The 18,154-nt window shown below is 50.8% G+C and overlaps 2 protein-coding genes across 3 annotated transcripts in view; one reads left to right on the top strand and one right to left on the bottom strand.

The window, feature by feature from the left end:
* The first annotated feature begins 5,470 nt into the window (after nt 1–5,470).
* Nucleotides 5,471–16,376, top strand: Ergic3 (ERGIC and golgi 3). Its single transcript, XM_087911079.1, has 13 exons — nt 5,471–5,635; nt 5,771–5,841; nt 5,953–6,040; nt 6,244–6,363; nt 7,649–7,742; nt 8,577–8,742; nt 8,837–8,894; nt 14,263–14,294; nt 14,920–15,016; nt 15,096–15,160; nt 15,733–15,869; nt 15,950–16,005; nt 16,176–16,376. Exons 1-13 carry the CDS (start codon nt 5,548–5,550, stop codon nt 16,253–16,255), a joined length of 1,152 nt encoding a protein of 383 aa, XP_087767205.1. The 5' UTR covers nt 5,471–5,547; the 3' UTR covers nt 16,256–16,376.
* A 1,422-nt stretch (nt 16,377–17,798) lies between these two features.
* LOC125398715 (fer-1-like protein 4) overlaps nt 17,799–18,154 on the bottom strand; it is a 36,913-nt gene continuing 36,557 nt past the window's right edge. For both annotated transcript variants that reach the window (XM_087911077.1, XM_087911078.1), the window contains exon 45: nt 17,799–18,120. In XM_087911077.1, coding sequence (XP_087767203.1) covers nt 17,928–18,120 — 193 coding nt within the window. In that variant the 3' untranslated portion in view covers nt 17,799–17,927. The remainder of the gene's footprint in view (nt 18,121–18,154) is intronic.

Here is an 18,154-nt window from a genome sequence, read left to right as displayed (position 1 = left end):
CAAGGAAACTAACTTGAGTTTGCTCATGCTATTCAGTGTAAGAAACATGGTGACCCAGTGCATTTTATTGGGGTTACTTATGGGAGTGTGTGGACAGGCACACATGTGTGACCCAAAGACACCTGCATCACCAAAAGCCCACCCCAGCCTGCGTGACACTTACAAATAAATGCTGGACACTTGTAACTCACATGTAGCACGATTAATAAAAACCCAGAGACAGAAATTGGGATCCAACCTGAAGGTCAGAAAAGCAAAACAGCCAGCCACTGGCTCTTACCTCTACCTCAGTCCGAAACAGCTATCCTGCCTCCAGGAATCTCAGAATGAGACTGTGTCTGAGAACTGTCTCCTCTTGTTTTATAATCCTCTCTATGGCGGGGATTAAAGGTGTGCATCACTACCAGCCGGTTTCTATGGCAAACTAGCAGGGCTACTGGGATTAAAGATGTGTGCCACCACTGCCTGGTCTGTAAGGCTGATTGGTGTGGCTGTTTCTGAACTTCAGTCAAGCTTTATCTATTAAAATACAAATGAAATGTGACTACACTCACTGTATAACTCGCAGGCAGCTCCACAGGCTGGAGATTCATCCAGGCATTCAGTTGGTTGCTGTTCCCCGACAGGCAGCTGGGCTTGCCTGGGAGTGACTTCGTAAGCCTCACTGTTACATATACTCATAGAGCAAAGGGGCTACTCAGCTTCTGGGACTTCCTGAAGCTTTTGAGTTGTTTACTTGGGGAGCTTCCCTGTAGGGTGGAATTTTCACTTCCGCTTAGAGGAACTCCTGTGTCTTAAGGAGCTTTCCTCCAAAATGAAAGGCTTTGTCTTGTAGGAAAATGCTACACAACACTGGGTGAGGCAGTGCACACCTGTAATGCCAGTCCTCAGTGGGCCGAGATAGGAACATCATGAGTTCAAGGCCAGCCAGGTCTATAAGTTCTAGGATAACCAGGGCTACACACAGAGAAAGACAGATGATGGATAGATAGACACACAGGGCCCCTGGGATCTGACCCTTCCTCCACAGATACTATGCTTACAGATAAGAGAACCAGACCAAGATTTTATTCTGTACCAGATGGATTTCATACCATTTTCTTTTGACCTTCACCTATGAATGTCTTCACAGTTATGTGGCTGTTGCAATCCTAAAACTCTCCAGCATTCATGCCTCCGTGGGTTGTCACTTGTGAATGGTGGCCTTATCTGCCCATCCTAGCTGACAAGCAACTTCCATTTCTGCTTCTCTAGTCCATGCAGGCAGGTTCTTCTGCGGGAGGGGGAGGGGGCCTTTGGTCTGGTTACCATAATGGCACCACTTACTTTGCTGTTCTGATTCAAATCCAGAGAGGGAGGCCTAGCACGTGAGAATGGCCGTGCATGTCAGCGGCTGAGTCCTGTCCTTTAGCCCTCGTTCCCTCGTTTGTCATCTAGTGACAAGCTAGACCTGGGGGACAATAGAATTTCCCTTCTAGGGAAGACACAGGGTGATAAACACTCTCATAGACTTAGCCTGGACCTCAAAAAGAGCATCAACTAGCTGATCCCTGTTGTGCCCTAGGAAGGGGACTCCAGACAGAGGGAAGGGCCTGCGAAAAGGCAAAGGCAGCTGGAGCACTGGGGAACTGCATAGGGGCTGGAGAGGTAGTTGGGGGTTAAGAGCATTGATTGCTCTTACAGAGGACCTGTGTTTGGTTCTCAGCTCCCACACAGTGACTCGGGACCACCCATAACTCCATTACCAAGGAATCCAACTTCCTCTTCTGACCTCTGAAGGCAGCAGGCATGCACATGGTGTACGCATGCACGCACACACACACACAGAGTCAACTTCTGACCTCTGAGGGCAGCAGGCATGCACACACACACAGTCAACTTCTTCTGACCTCTGAGGGCAGCAGGCATGCACATGGTACGCGCACACACACACAATCAGTCAAACACTCATACACAGAAAACAGTTTTTAAAAATTAGAGTACAGAACAGGAGAGGAAGGCAGAGGGGGATGAGTGTACACACAGAACTTTGTCCTCCATGCTGAAGAAATCAGGTAATGCAATGAGATCATGCTGACCATGCAGACCGACCGTGAGTTCCAGCACTGGCCACTCACCCTGGCTTTCCAGCTAGCTGCCCATGTTATAGTTGTGCCTGGCTAGCCTGAGTCCCTGCCCACAGCAGATCAGAGCCGCAACCTCCTTATCTCATCCTGTCTCGTGCCTCTAAGGAAATCAGACCATCTCCCAAAATCTACAGTTGAGAAAGAACTGGAGATGATGAAATTCTAGAAAGCTCTTGAGACCTAAGAAAATCCCTCAGACGTCCCCAGCAAGGCCGCAAAGATCCCCACATTCTTCCCTCCCCCTCAAGGAGAACTCCCCATACCTCCATACTGAAAATGTCTAGCCTATCTCCACACTATCACTCGGTGCACCAGATCAACAAGATCCGGGAACCCCTGCTGTCTCCAGGAACCCTAGTATTGCTTGCCATACAAGCTGGAGGACCCGAGCTCCACCCTTCGGCTTGAAGACATTGTGTTCTCTAACTTGCTCACATCCATCTCCAGGAAGTTTCTGGCAGCCAGTGGTCATCATTCAGCTTCTGTGGCTTGTGGATCAGCTGCCAAGGCCCCGACATGGAGCTCTTCCCACAAAGGTTTATGTGTATGGGTGTGTTGCCTACACGTGTGTTTGTGCATGCAGTACCCGTTAAGGCTAGGAGAAAGTATCGGATTCCCTGGAACTGAGGTACTGACTGTTGAGGGCCACCGTGTGGGTTTGGGAACTGATCCCAGGTTGTCTGGAAAAGCAGCCATGCTCTTAACCACTGGATCAACTCTCAAGATCCTGCAACCCATCTTATTTTAATGCAGGTCCTAAGGATCAAACTTAGGTCGAAAAGTTTTTGTATTCCATTTTTCCGAGAGTGAGACAAGAGAATTTACATTTACAGAACTGATCTCTATCCATATGCATTCAGTTTGGCTCCAGGGTTTTGCCTCTGAGCAACCTCAAGAACTCACGCAGATCTTTACTACCTGGTACATTTCTGGTTTGTTTTGAGATGGGTTCTCAGAGCCCAGGCTGACCTTGAACTGCCTTGAAATCCTCATCCTCTTGCCTCTACCTTCTAAGTGCCAGGACACGCTTTACCGTGACTGGTCTTTGTTTCAGTCTTTTCTTTGTTTTATAAACAAGGCCTCCCTCCATAGCCCAGGCTGACCTCAGACTTGCAGCCCTCCCAGCTCAGGCACTGCGAATAGTCTGGTAAACCTTAAAATACAAAACAAACCCTATGCCTAGGATAGTTTGGCGACTGGCGTTAGTCAGGGAGGCACTTTGTGCAGTACTGGGGGCGGGGCATGTACACTGCAGATGCATAACTGACCAAAGTGGCAAGAATAAATGACTTGCTACCCAGTCATAAATGGGACAGCCATATCACACCCTTCAAGGCTTGGGGAACATTTCAGAAGATGGGGTTGAGAGAATGTAAGATCTACAAGAAGGGAAGCAGCGTGGAATTCTGAATTCCCAGCATGACATGGTAGCTGCACTCTTGATCTCGTAACAGCTCAAATTATCTGCACAAAATCTCTGAAAGACTGGGTCAGTCACCACCCAAGGGTTTCTATGCAGAGAACAGTTGGTGGAGGAAGCAGAGAGATCTTTGTACGGGGCAGATCACACGAACACACAAAAAGACAGGAGAGTGAAGGGGATTATGGGAGAGGATAGAGGCTAAATGAGGGTACACTCGTGTAAACTCGTGTAAACTGGGTACACTCATGTGTGTGCATGTGTGATAGAAATACATTATGTGTGTGTGTGTGTGTGTGTGTGTGTGTGTAATCAATATATGCTAATAAAAACATTTAAGAGCTCGGTGTGGCAGTACATGCGTTTAATCACAGCTCCTGGGAGGAAAGGGCAAGCAAATCTCTATGAATATAAGACCAGTTAAGGCTACACAGTGAGGCCTTGTCTAAAATAAAATAAACTTTGCTGGACAGTGGTGGCTCATGCCTTTAATCTCAGTACTTTAGAGGCAGAGGCAGGTGGATCTCTGAATTCGAGGTCAGCCTGGGCTCCAAAGTGAGTTCCAGAACAGCCAGGGCTATACAGGGAAACCTCTTCTCGAGAAAGAAAAAAAAAAAAAAAACTTTGAAAAAATATTTAGGTGGAAGGGAAAACATTCGCTATTATGGGCATATAACCACTCAACAGCATAACATGGATTCCTAAAGTGAGATTTATGAGCCAAAGCAGGGATTCTAAATCAAAACCTTTAAGCTCAGGGCTGAAGAAAGAGCTCAGCGTGGTTGACCATGGAGTGCTTGTTGCTCTTACAGAGAACCCTGGTTCAGTCCCCAGCACACAGACACCGGTGGCTCACAACTGCCCCTAAGTCTAGGAGGGGATTCAAAGCACTCTGCTGTCACCTGCTTCATAGAAACACATGCAGAGACACGTACACAAAAATAAATCTTCAAAACAAAAACCTCTCATGAGATGCCATGGGGCTGAGACAGGTGGTGTCCAGGAGTTCTGGGTCAGCCTGGACAGCACAAAGAGACCCTGTTTCAAAATAAAACTCAGGACCACTTCGTTTTAGTCGGCACAGGTGGAGTAAGCCGAAGCCATTCCTCTACAGCCAATGGGTTACAAGAGAATGCGAATAAGGGCTGGCTTACTCTCCACTCTATAGCTTAGGCCTGGAGGGGTGGAAAGGGTCGGTGAACTGCCCACGTTCTATACAATGATTTGGGTTAATCCAGAAAGCACCCGGGGGTAACGCTGGGGAGCTTTTGAGTTAAGAACTCAGGGTACTTTGAGGCCCAATAGAACTGGGTTCCATTATTGATCAATTTGCGCTTGAGAAAAATGAAAGCTAACTCCCACTTTCTTTTAAAAATAATTTTAAAAAATATATTTACTTATTTGTGTGCGGCCACGGGAATGCCATGGTATTCGTGTGGAGGTCAGGAGGACATTTTGCAGGAATCAGGTCTCTCCTTCGGCCATGTGGGTCCTGGGGATCAAACTCGGGTGATCAGGATTGGCAGCAAGCGCCTTCACCCGCTAAGCCAACTCGCCACTTCTCTGGGCGGAGATTCTCGAGCCTTAACCGCATTGGAAACACCTCGGAGCCAATTTTTTTCCGATACGGTCGGCTGGAGACAATTATTTGCACATGGAACCAATTCTAACTGATGCTGCTGCAGCTACTGCGAGAGAATGTCAGAAGCGCTGTCCCAGCAGGTCCTAAGGTCCGAGGAGTAGCGTGTTCCACAGGGGCAGACGCTCAAGCTCCGCCCTCTCGGTTCCCGGCCCGCCCACCTCCAGGCCCTGCCCAATCCTCGCCAGGGAGTGGGACAACGCCCACAGGCCAGACAGCCTGTAAGAAGGCGGGTATGGGTGGAGCCCTCGTAGGCACTGCCGCGTCTGCGCGAGACAGCGAGGGGCGTGGCCCAGACCCCAGGCCGGAAGCGGGAGGCTAAAGGGGCGGGCCGGCTAGTGTCCCCTTTCCGGGTGGTCCCCATGGAGGCGCTGGGGAAGCTGAAGCAGTTCGATGCCTACCCCAAGACTCTGGAGGACTTCCGGGTCAAGACCTGCGGGGGCGCCACGGGTAGGTCTCGGAGCAGGCGGGGTGGTGGGGAGGGAGCTGTCCTCGCGTTTGGCCCGGGCTCCTGGACTCTCCCTGGCCTGCTGGAGACTGAGGGGTGGGACACAGGCCATTCCAAATCTCGCTCCCGCCCTGCAGTGACCATAGTCAGTGGCCTTCTCATGCTCCTGCTGTTCCTGTCCGAGTTGCAGTATTATCTCACCACTGAGGTAAGGGGCGGGGCCTAGAACGTGGGCGGGGCTTGGCGTTCTAAGGCCAGGACCCTTAAAGCAGGGTGGGGGTAAGGCCAAAGAGGCCTGACTGAGAGGGTGTCGCTCCAGGTGCATCCTGAGCTTTATGTGGACAAGTCTCGGGGAGATAAACTGAAGATCAACATCGATGTTCTTTTCCCGCACATGCCTTGTGCTTGTGAGTACCTGATTGTGGGTGGGAGGTGGACTCCTGGGTGTACCAGGTGGGCGTCCAGATTTACATCTCTGGTCTTAGATCCCAGAATGGGTGCCAGGTCATCCTCATGCCCCTAGTTCAATTCTTCCACGAGATACGTCTTTCCTATCAAAGCTTCGATCTCCAGGTTCCTGGAGTCAAACGTAGTACCTCTCTCTTTCAAGATCTGAGCATCGATGCCATGGATGTGGCCGGGGAGCAGCAGCTGGATGTGGAGCACAACCTGTTCAAGAAACGACTAGACAAGGATGGAATCCCCGTGAGCTCAGAGGCGGAACGTCATGGTAACCAATGTGGGGGGGGGGCAGGTCTCCAATCCTAGAGCTGGAAACACTCACACCATCATCCAGAAGTAGACTGTTGGAGGCACAGTGACACATTAGATAGAAGTCTAATGTCCTAGTCTAAAGTCCTAGGGTTCTTCAGCTAGTAGGAGTCAAGACTCGGTTGAATCCATGTTTCTTGTATCGGCACATTGAATGGAATACCTTAGGGACTGAAGAGATGGCTCGGTGGTTAAGAACAGAACACTTTACTTGGTTATCATACTCTCAAGATTGAGCAGGGGTCTTCCATAGATAGAAGCTTGTCATGTGTTTGCTTTCCCAATGCATTGACGAAAGGGCTTTCCACCTTTGCAGTGCATATGACCTAACGTTAAGAGTTTAAGTTCTCAAGTAGAATTTCCTAGGTTCAGATCCAGCATTGTCTTGCATGCGGTCTCTGAGCATCAGCAATAAAATCGTAACCAGTCGTACTCCATACAAGAGATAAAGGCTCAGATGCGGGCAGACGGTTCCCCACTTACGATGTTCTGACTTTGTGAGGGTGTGAAAGCACCCGTACAATCTTTCTGCTCCTCTTTCAGTAAAGGATTCAGGAAGTTATTTGCAATACTTAGAACTTCATTAGGAAATAGTCTCTGTGCCAGAAGGGTTTGCCCAGCTGTAAGCTGTGTATGTATCTGAGCATGTCTTAGGCGGGCTAGATTAAGCTATGGTGTTCAGTATCTTAGATGTATTAAGTGCATTTTTTCAGGATGTGATAGTTTACCCATATGTAACCCCTGTCGTAAGTTGGGGATCACCAGTCATGTGTATGAAAGACCTTGTATAGGTAGCTCACTTTCACTTCCTGTTTCTAAGCAGCTGTCTCCATTACCCTCAGGTCCATTTCCTTTTTTTTTTTTTGAGACAGGGTCTTACTATGTAACTCTTGGTCTATAGACCAAGCTGGCCTTGAACTCACAGAGATCCACCTGCCTCTGCCTCCTGAGTGCTGGGATTAAAGGTGTGCACCACCACTGCCCAGCTCCGACCCATTTTTATAGTCTTATGGGAATGCATTGAGACCTGGTAGCGTTACCTGTAGCAGCTGCTGTGTAGTATTTCCTGTTCCTTATTAGCGCTCGGTGTATGTAAAGCGCTTAACTGCTGACCATCGTATGTGTTGTATAAATGTTAGATTTTGGTTTTCCTTTGTTTTTTTCCCACCCCAGTAGTCAAAGGACTCGTGATGTCACTATGTCTACTTCATGTTGTTTGTGCTTTGCCTCTGTCCTCTACTCAGAACTTGGGAAAGTCGAGGTGACAGTGTTTGACCCAGACTCACTGGACCCCAACCGTTGTGAGAGCTGCTATGGAGCTGAATCAGAAGATATCAAGTGAGCGGAGCCCCGGGCAGGGAGTGGGTTCTCATCAGTCTTTCTGCTCGGCCTGGAGAGACGGACTGAGAGTTTAAAGGGGTAGGGTGTATGCCCTGTCACTAATCCTAGTTCAAATGATGAGGGGCTAATAAGCAGGCCTAGCCTCATGGCTGCAGACCTCGGCAGACGGCAGGAGTGCTTGGCTGCTGCTTCTCAGCCTGGAGACTCCGGAGTCCAACTGCCAGTTTCCCAGTCCTTGTCTTCAGGCCAGGCCACATCACTTCTCCATCTGTCAATAAAGGAGGACAGTAACACGTTCCTCGCAGTGGTCACATAAGGATCGAGTGTATGTGGAACTAGCTCTTGTATACCAAGCTGGCCTCGAATTCAGAGATCCTCCTGTCTGCCTCCTGAGTGCTGGGATTAAAGACATGTGCCGCCGCCACTGCCCGGCTGTATTTTTTTTTTTAAAAAAAAAAAAAGGGAAGAAATTGGGGAAAGTAAGGCTTGTCTTAGAGTCAGTGGCAAACGAGCACAAGGTCCTGGAATCCCCAACACCACACACACAGACAATAATAATAGTACATGGAGCTGAAAGTTTGCATTTTAACCATCTTTATGTGACAGTTCATTGGCATTAAGGACATCCACTGCCTTTTCTCCTACGACAGGTCACAGCCCCAAGCTGCATAGGGTGTTTGCTCTGACTGTTCTGCTCACACTGAGGAGACAGCGAGAACGCTTGGTGGTCAGGGAGGAGGCTGACAGAGCCTCAGCAGCAGACAGCAATTGGGGTTTTCCTTCCCAGAGTGCCAGCCTGGCCACGCTCTCATCCCTCCTCCTTCCCCGCAGGTGCTGTAACAGTTGTGAGGACGTGCGGGAAGCCTACCGCCGTCGAGGCTGGGCCTTCAAGAACCCAGACACTATTGAGCAGTGTCGACGAGAAGGCTTCAGCCAGAAGATGCAGGAGCAGAAGAATGAAGGCTGCCAGGTGTATGGCTTCTTGGAAGTCAACAAGGTACCAGGAGGGAAAAAGGCGAGATGGCTGGGCTGAGCCAGGCTGGGAGAACTCCACAGTTGAAGTGGAGAATGAGAGGAAATGTCCCCTACAGGTGGCTGGAAACTTCCACTTTGCCCCTGGGAAGAGCTTCCAACAGTCCCATGTACATGGTGAGTGGTCCAGAATCAGGCGGGGCATCTAGCTGCCGGGTTCCCTCATGGCAGGTTGGCGTGCCCCTTGCTAGGCCAGTGTTCTTTAGCTTTGAGCCAGAGTAGGAGAGCAGTTCAGCACAGTTGTGAGGAGTTCGGGGGCAGTCAGTATAGTGCTCGCCTGTCGTGCATGAAGCCCTGGATTTGGTCCCCAACCTATGTGGTGCAGGAGTGGGGTGGTAGCACAGAGCCCAGGTTAAGTGGTAGACCCCTTTCCCTGTCAGGTGACTGCAGGTGAGGCTTTGGTTAAGCAAAGCCGGATTGGAAGTCAGGTTCCATACATTGAGCTGTGTTTATGCATGCATTCCTTAGATATCTGGTCATCACCTCCTGGGTACCATATGTTATTAGTCTAGGTAGAAAGATACAGCAGTCCATAAAGTGTCTGCACTCAGAATATTCACACAGATATCTGGGGAAAGTCCACATACCTGTAATCTCAGTACCTGGGAGGTAGAGACAGAAGGGTCAGTTCAAGGTCACCCTCACTTACATAGCACATTTGAGGCTAGCCTTAGCTACATGAGACCCTGCTTCAACACCCTCTCTCCACAAAAAAAAAAAGAAGAAAGGAAAAAAAGAAGCAGATTTGTAAAATTCATGATATATCCTCTACTGTTAAGTAACGTGGCCAAACTTTGCTTTGCCTGTTCTACAGAGCAATTCCCAGGACAGCCAGGGCTACACAGAGAAAACCTGTCTTGAAAAACCAAAAGAAAAAAGTAGTGTGGACCAAGTCAAGCATGGTGGTGTTCACCTTTAGTTCTTGCAATAGGGAGGCAGAGATAGACAGATCTCTGAGTTTGAGACCAGCCTGGTCTACATGGTTAGTTTTAGGCTAGCCAGGACTATATAGTAAAACCTGGTCTCAAGATAAATAAACAAGTAAACAATAATGTGGACGAAAACAAGGCAGACTAGAGAGAGCTAGGGACAGTGTGTCTGCTGTTGTAGTTATGGTGACTTAGGGAAGACTGTGGGTTACACCTGTGCTAAGACCTAAGCACAGTGAAGCAGCAGCAGGGCTGATGGCCAGAGGAGCATAGCAAGGAGAGAGAAGAGCAACCATAGGTCCTGAAGGCCTGGGTGCGCTTGGCAAGTGCCTGGAGCAGTAAGAAAGGGCGGCCGGGAACAGAGTGAGCAGAAGAGCATGCTTAACTACAGGGTGAGAGGACACCCTCATAGCGCAAGAGGCCCCAGGCTTCTGTGCTGTGTGAGACGCCAGGAAGGGCTTTCAGGAGGGTGCGATCTGATTTCCCCTTAAAAGTAAAGTCAAGCATGGTGGTGCAAACCTTTGATCTGTAGTGAAGAGCTGCGGGCAGGCCTGCTTTTCGCCTCACCCGGCTCCTGCACGGCTAGCTTAGCCCCGGAAATAACAACACACAAATTGTATTCATTTAAGCACTGCCTGGCCCATTATCTCTAGAGAGTTAGTTACTGGCTAACTCTCACATCTTGATTAACCCATTTCTAACCATCTATCTAGCATCACAAGGTCGTGGCTTACCGGGAGAGATTTAGCATGTCTGACCTGGTGGCTGGCTCCATGGCGTCTGGCTCATAGCCCTCTTCCCAGCGTTTTGTTCTGTTTACTCCACCTACCTAATTTTCTGTCCTATCAAGGGGCCAAGGCAGTCTCTTTATTGACCAATGAAAATAACACAATAGACAGATAACCCTCCTCCATCATTTCCCCTTTTTCTGTTTAAACAAAAAAGAAAAGCTTTCATTTTAACATAGTAAAATTACATATAACAAAACAGTTATCAAGCAAGAATTACAGTCACAATATTTATAACTATGTCTTTATCATAATAATGGAAAACTATAACTACGACTATCCATTCTTTAACTCCATCAAAGACTCCAGAAGGATATATTACCTGAGTAAACAAGAAGTAAGCAACTTCCAAAACTCTAGAAATGACAGAGACATCTCGCTGCCTGGACAGTCACCCAAAGTTCCTCTGTATCGTTGGGGCACCCATCTTTAGCCTTCAGGCCCATAATATCCATGATCTCAGCACTCAAAAACAGAGGCAGGGGGATCGCTGGGGAGTTCCAGGACAGCCTGGAACTACAAGCTACATTGCAAGGTCTACATTGCAAAACCTTGTCTCCAGAAGACAAAGATGAAGGCATATTGTAGGCAGCACTTGATGGCATGTGCAAGACTGGAGGAAGAGAAGACAGGACAGGAGAGGTCAGTGAGGAGGTCTGCAGTGAGCAGTCCTGGCGGAGAGCGGTGGTGGTGGAGCTGGAGAAGACCTGGGTTCTAGATGTTACAGGCAGAGCTCAGAAGCAGCTGCTAGATGTGACAGAGAAGAACAAAGGAGGCCAAGATAACTTCAGAGCTCATGCTCAAGTAGTGGGAAGACTGGAACTACCATTCAGGAGACACGAGGAAGACTCGGTGGAGCCATTGGAATGACCATTTAGGAGACGAGGAGGTCTCAGGCGGGTGCACTTGTTGGAAGGTGTGAGTACAGAGCTTCTGGCACTTCAGACCAATAGGATTCTCATTCCATAGGCCCTCGGGATATGAAGTAAGCGTTTGCCTGGAGTTCGAGGACAGAGACTAGCCAGGAGACAGACGTTGAGCCTCCCACATATTTAAGGCTATGGGACTCCATGAATTCCCCGTGCAGGTGAAGTTTGTTGGAGAAGGGAACTCAGGGCTGAGTACCACCAGTCTCTTGCATTAGAGGCCAGCGGTACAGGGACTGAGGAGGAAACTGAAGGACGGCTGGTGAGATGGGAGCTTAAGCAAGGAACGCAGCATCCTGAGAGCCAGGGGTGGGTGCTTCTGGACGCCGAGCAAAAGCCAAATGTGGGATGTTAGTGTAGTGGTCGCTGATGGCCCTGATAGAACATGGCTACAACTAGAAATGCAGAGAAGTGTTTGAGGATTGCGTTAGAGCACCAGGTACTCGAAATCAAAGCTGCAGATTGATGTCATTGTTGTCATTTGTCACAGTCTAGAGCAGTGGTTCTCAACCTTCCTAGTGCTGTGACCCTTTAATACAGTTCGTGTGCTGGGTGTTACCTGTGGAAAGGGCAGCGGCTCTGGAGAAAGACCGACTCTGACGGGAGCGGACTGCAGATATAGCAGGGAGCAGGGCAATATGAGCTCATGCAGTGTCTCTTCTGGCTTCTCTAGCATAGGAAGCAAAGTCATTAGCTGAAGGCTGAGGAGAGGGGGTGTCGTGCTGGAGATCAGAGAGAGGCAGCACCTGTGGGGCTTTCTGGGTCTGGTGCTGCTCTGCTGCAAAGACAAGGGAGTCAGAAGTGTATAGAGGCCATCGTAGAGCAGGACCGTGGGAAGAAAGTGAGGACTTGGGGTTTGGGGGCAGAGTGGAAGCCAGTGAGGAAGCATGAGGTACAACAGACTACCACAGGTCTTTGCTATAGTGGCGAAGGATGGGGTACTGGAGGGAGGGAGGGAGAGGAGGAAGAGGAAGCATGGGTACTGTGATTGCAACCAGAGAGCGTGTAGTTACTGCTAATGTCAAGTTTAGGGAGTGACCAACAGCTGGTGGTCTGGGAGGGCAGGATGTTGGAGGGCTCGTCGTGTGTGTGAGTTGGGTACCATAAAGGATGGACAGCTAGTTGCTAAAACTGTCCTGGGGGTGCCTGGTAGAATTTCATGTTTAATAAGTAGGGTGCCAGGAGCTGCATGGGATTGAGGACTTTGAGAAGATCAGGGGACGGTGATCTGAAAATGACAGTAAGAAGTCACAGAGGGGGTACTATGGGAGATCAAATAGTAACTGAGACAATAGCATGGAGCTGGTGCCTGGAAGAGAAAGCCAGGCCATGTGTGAGGCAGAAGAGTGAAGGGCCTAAGTGGAAGCTGAGGGAAGTGTCGCTGCTACCTGGTGGTTGTGGGTGGGTGGGAGTTAGGGTCACATTAGGGGATAGCTACCAGGTACAGGGGTCCAGAGGACGAGCAGGACCTAGTGGGCCTGAGCTGCTCCACGTGACTAAGGTGAGCAGGTGTGGGGTCTGATAGTTTCTTGTGTAGTCTGTGCCTGCAGTGGGGGAAAGGCACGTGGAGAGGTAGGTGGCCTCGAGGACCCTACAGGCTCTAGAATCCCCGCCCCACCTTTACTCTGGAGTTTGCCAAGTAGAGTGGATTTCCTGAGACTCTAGGAAGACATCCGTGTCATTGTGTAAAACTGTGGGCTCCAGGCCTTGTGGACACTCGGGAGGTGGGGCTGGTGGGCAACAGCACCCCTGCACCTCTGCTTAGGTCCGTCTTCGGGTCATGAGCCCCAGGGCAGCTGACTCTGAGTACAAGGATGCTCATACAGCCTGTGGCATGAGTCCGCATTACTTCTAAGATCCTTGCTGACTGCAGGGTGACCAAGACGGGTAGTATGCCATCTTGTGAGGCTGACCAGTAGCCACCTCCTTTAGATCCTCAGGACAGCCCTTTGCAGAGAACACGGGCCAGGTGCTTTGCCCAGGCCACACAGCTGGGAGGCTCTAGGTCTTCTTTTATTCTCAGGCTGGCTATTTTTGTTCTTAAGCCTTTTTTAATGCCTTTTTGGCCCTGGAAGAGGCCTTTTAGCTGGGGCTAGACCCTCGTGCTGAAGCAGGACTATCTGTCCTCCCTCCTCCCATGGGTCTCCCTCCATAGATCTCACTGTGAAGCTCTGAATCTCTCTTCTCTTCCTCCTCTCTCCTCCCCTCCCCCATGCTGCAGTTCATGCTGTGGAGAGTAAGTGGTCCTGCCCCCAGGGAAGCCTTCCCCCGACTTCTAAGGCAGCCTGCCCTCTTGGAATGGGAGGGAGATTTGGATGGGTCTGGGATGGAGCCTTCTCTGACCTGGCCACTGGGTGACTCACCCCTAGGATGAGCCTTTGATGTGGGGTTCCTTAAAGCGGGAAGTTGGGACTAGAAGAAGGGAAGAAATTGCTGGTTCAGGGAACCCATGAGATTCCCTTCGGGGAATTTTGAGGGTAGAAGCAAGGGAGTCCCGGGATTTGTCATTAACTCTGGTTAAAGAGAGCCCTGTCCATGGGTTTTGTTTCCTGAAATAAAACCCAGCTTGGAGCCAGTGCCTGGAGCTCCCTGTCTGTTGGGGAGAGAGATCTGTGTTCTTGTCCACCCCAGTGGGAGGCTCTGAACTCTCACCCAGATCCAGGGCAGGTCCTGGCCAGCTGTGCTTAAGCAGGACCAGAGGTACCAGGCTGTGGGTGACAGGGGTCAGAGGAGAGCTAGGTGCATCATACCCCACAGGGAGGAGGACGGCCTGAGACAAGACTCAGGAGTAGCCAGGAACCTGGACCTGCCTGCCTGGTGACTCTTTCTTCTTCTTTCCTAGTTCACGACTTGCAGAGCTTCGGCCTTGACAATGTACGTACCAGGCGGAAACCATGGAGGGCAGATGGCATGGAGACTGGGCTCTGCTCATGTCTGAAATGGGGAGAAATTACTCTGTGTTCTGCTCGTGTTCAGACAGGGCAGAGACAGTTGGACAGGTGCTCCTCAACAGAAGGAAGCTCGGAGCAAAGCCAGGATGAAGTGTGACATTTCTAGGAAACCACCAGGGTGGATATAGATGGCCAAGGCTGGCACAGTTGGCCGGGCCAGAGACCCTGGGACTGGAGCCACACTAAGGAGTCTGCCCTTTCAGCAGAGCGGGCAGCTGTTGGTTCACCTTAACCAGGGGTGTGATACAGTCAGATTTACATTTCTAACTGTCCCTCAAGAAAGCTGGCAGTTGGGGGCTTCTGGCTTAGGCCTTCATCCCTTGAGTCATCTGGGCAGGACTAGTGCCTGCTGTACACTCGACGGCTGTGAAGCTGTACCTTAAACCCTCTAGCCCCAGGATCCTGTGGGCTGAGGAGGTTACAGCCCCTCCCTTCACTCTCCCCTCTGCCCAGCTGTGCTGACAGGCTCAGGCAGCCCTCTCTGCCACTCTAGACAGTTCTGTGTGGGTTGTGTGCTGTCAGGCCTCAGACACTGATGTTGCTTGCAGATCAACATGACCCACTACATCAAGCATCTATCATTCGGGGAGGACTACCCAGGCATTGTGAACCCCCTGGACCACACCAATGTCACTGCACCCCAAGGTACTGTCCTGGGAGGTAGCCCCCTCTATCACCAGAGCCCTGCCTGGCACCTATGCCCTGTGCTTTCTTCTCCTCACAGCCTCCATGATGTTCCAGTACTTTGTGAAGGTGGTCCCCACAGTGTACATGAAAGTGGATGGGGAGGTGAGTCACGGAGCAGAGCTGCCTGCCTTTGTTCCTCCAGCCTGGGGAGTGAGGTAGTGCTCTCATTCCGAGGCCCCAGGGCAAGTGATGTCCTCACTGGAGACACAGGACAGACACTATTTGGTCTTCCTGCTTCCCACACTGCCTGCAGACAGTCCTTGGGTGCCTACTGACCCCCATTGTCTGTGCTGGCATGGGGCTTGGCCAAGCCTCCCTGGGCCTGCTCGTTCTGTGATCTGTGGAGCAGCTTGTCTGTGGAGTTGTGTGACAGGGCTGAGGGGCAAGGAAGTGAGTCTCAGCCTTAGGGTACTGCCTGCAAGAGTTGCTTCTCATCCCTGGGCCACCTGAAAGCATCCATTAGTTGGAGGGAGGACAGGTAAAAACCATAAGACGGTGACCAGAAGGAAAACCAGGATGGCCAGAGGGGCCTGGGTGGTCCACAGGCCTCGCGATGCTGGCTACCAACGTGAAGCTTCTTCTGTCCCTTCATACAGTCCCAGGCTGACAAGGGTCAGCACAGCCCCGAGTCAGCTTGTAACTTCACTCTGCCTCTGCTTCCCTATCTACCACAGGTGCTGAGGACAAACCAGTTCTCTGTGACCAGGCATGAGAAGGTTGCTAATGGGCTGCTGGGGGACCAGGGCCTGCCAGGGGTCTTTGTGCTCTATGAACTCTCCCCCATGATGGTGAAGCTGACAGAAAAGCACAGGTGAGGGTAGGGAGTGGGAGCAGCTAAGGCTCTGGGCCTGTGAGGGCAGGGTGCCGACCAAGCCTCCTGTTGTCCTGCAGGTCCTTCACCCACTTCCTAACAGGTGTGTGTGCCATCATTGGGGGCATGTTTACAGGTAAGTCCCAAGGTGCCTTTTTGGGCAGTGGGGGCCCCAAGCTTCCCAGTGCTGTGACTTTGGGCAGATGTTCCCCTGCTGAGTGACATCCTCAGCAATGTCCCAGGCTTTGGAAAATGCTAGCCTAGCCACGTTGCGGGGCCCAGTGCTAGCCGTGGTCTCTCCCGCAGTGGCTGGACTCATCGACTCACTCATCTACCACTCTACCCGAGCCATCCAGAAGAAAATCGATCTAGGGAAGACAACGTAGTCCCCATCCTTCCCTGTCATTCCTTTCCTCTGTCCCCCTGTGATTATTCCCCAGCCTCTTTCCCTGCCCCCTATGCCTCCTCTCCAGAGTCAGCCCGGGGTGATAAATATTGTGATAGTAATGTTGGTCTCAGTGTGGTTCTTGGGATCTGGCCGAAACCTACAACAGCCACTCCTCGTGGTCACATACGGCACTCCATCATGACTGACAGGCTGGGGCCAGCCCTTTGGAAGTCCCACACATGCATCCCGTTTAATATGACTTCACAGCCGTGTCCTTAGTCCCTTCTCTTCTGTGACCAAATAGGCCTTTCTAGGGTAAATATCTTGGAGCAGCTTGTGCAGTAGAAGACAGCAGTGCCACTATCCCAGAGCTCCGAGTCCAGGCTAGAGTGTCCCTTGTGCAGTGATGGACAGCTGGAGCAGAGGGTATTTCCCACAGCCTGGACTGGGCCGCGCGGTTCTGCTCTCCGCCAAGCTCCGTAGTGTCTTGGCACTGAGAGATTAACCTTTACAAACTCCTTATGGAAGCAACACTGAAGCAAGGCGGAGGAAGCTGGCACTGCCGTTTTGGAGCACTGCCAGCATCAGACCCTTAGCTCAGGACCTAACCAGGGCTTCTTATTAGAGTCCTTATCTCTTTGTTAAGAATCATGATCCAGAGGCCTCACTGCTCCACGGCCCAGGAAGCCAAGACAGTGGGCAGCAGGCAGTTCATTAGATCATGTTTCCCCTAAAACTGTGGCAGGAAGCAGAGTACAGTAATGACAGCTGAGCCTGAGGGTGCCTGAGGGCCAGGTGATTTGATTGTCAAGAGTTGTTTATCTCCAAGCAGTCAGGGGTGGTGACCTGGGATCATTTAGTTCCCTTTTTAACTTGGGGTCCTTCTGGTAACCCACCCATCCTCTCAGCCTCTGTGGTTCAGGAGCAATATTGGTATACCCCATCTCTTAGGAAGGTCACTATCTGAGTATGCCAGCCACTAGCACCCATGGTAAGCCAGGCCTCTCTGAAGGAGGGAGGCAAGGGAGCTGCACAGTGATCCTCCAGTTCCGGGGCGGCGGGGGGGGGGGGGCTGCCTGAAATAAACTGCCCTCTGTGGGCAGCAGGGCTAAGGTAGGAGGCAGTAACAGCCAGTGATACATTTAAGACCTGTAACAAGCTACCTGAAGACAACCAACCAAACCAATAATTTCCCTTTTTGCTTAAGCCAATTTGGGTTGAGATTTCTTTCTTTTTCTTTTTTTCTTTTTTTTCTTTTTCTGATACTAAAAGCTTTAACAGGCATCTTTGCTCTCGGGGTTGATAAAAAGTTAACGGAACAAAAGGCTTAGATGTCATGGAAGGTAGCACCATGAGCAGACTGGGAGGGACCCAGCCTCCGGCAGGAATACAAAGCAGGCTGCTGAGGGGCTGATCCAGATGACACAGTCCACTCAGCCATTGGGACTTCTTCCCCAGGGTCACATGTGGGCATATTCCATCCCTGTGCATTCTAGCAAATCCCTGAGAGCGTTTGACCTTTACCACCTACAAAGACCGGGTCCGCAGCCAGGTCTGCAGTCAGGTTTATTAAACTCAAGTGCTGGACCCTAGAGCTCACGTTGGAAGAAAGGACTTCCGGAGCAGGGTTGAAAGATTGGTACCCTGAGGTGTGTCCCTGATCCCTTGGACTAGTGTTTGTGGATGGGGCTGAAGATGACCTCACTGATCTGTCCAGGGATGGTGTAGAAGACGAGGAGAAGGAAGACGGTGATGAGCGCCAGCAGCAGCAGCAGCACCAGGATGCGCCAGTACCGGCGCCAGATGAAGAAGACGAAAGTCTTCAGGGGGTTCACAAACCAGTTGAAGGAAGTTTTGGGGCGGCTGTTGGGGAACGGTGGAGTCACATGACCAGGAA

The sequence above is a fragment of the Myodes glareolus genome, chromosome 10, assembly GCF_982192425.1.
Source record: "Myodes glareolus chromosome 10, mMyoGla1.1, whole genome shotgun sequence".
In the NCBI taxonomy this organism is placed as follows: domain Eukaryota; kingdom Metazoa; phylum Chordata; class Mammalia; order Rodentia; family Cricetidae; genus Myodes; species Myodes glareolus.
The sequence above is the reverse complement of the archived record's forward strand: the minus strand, read 5'-3'. Positions and strand labels throughout refer to the sequence as shown.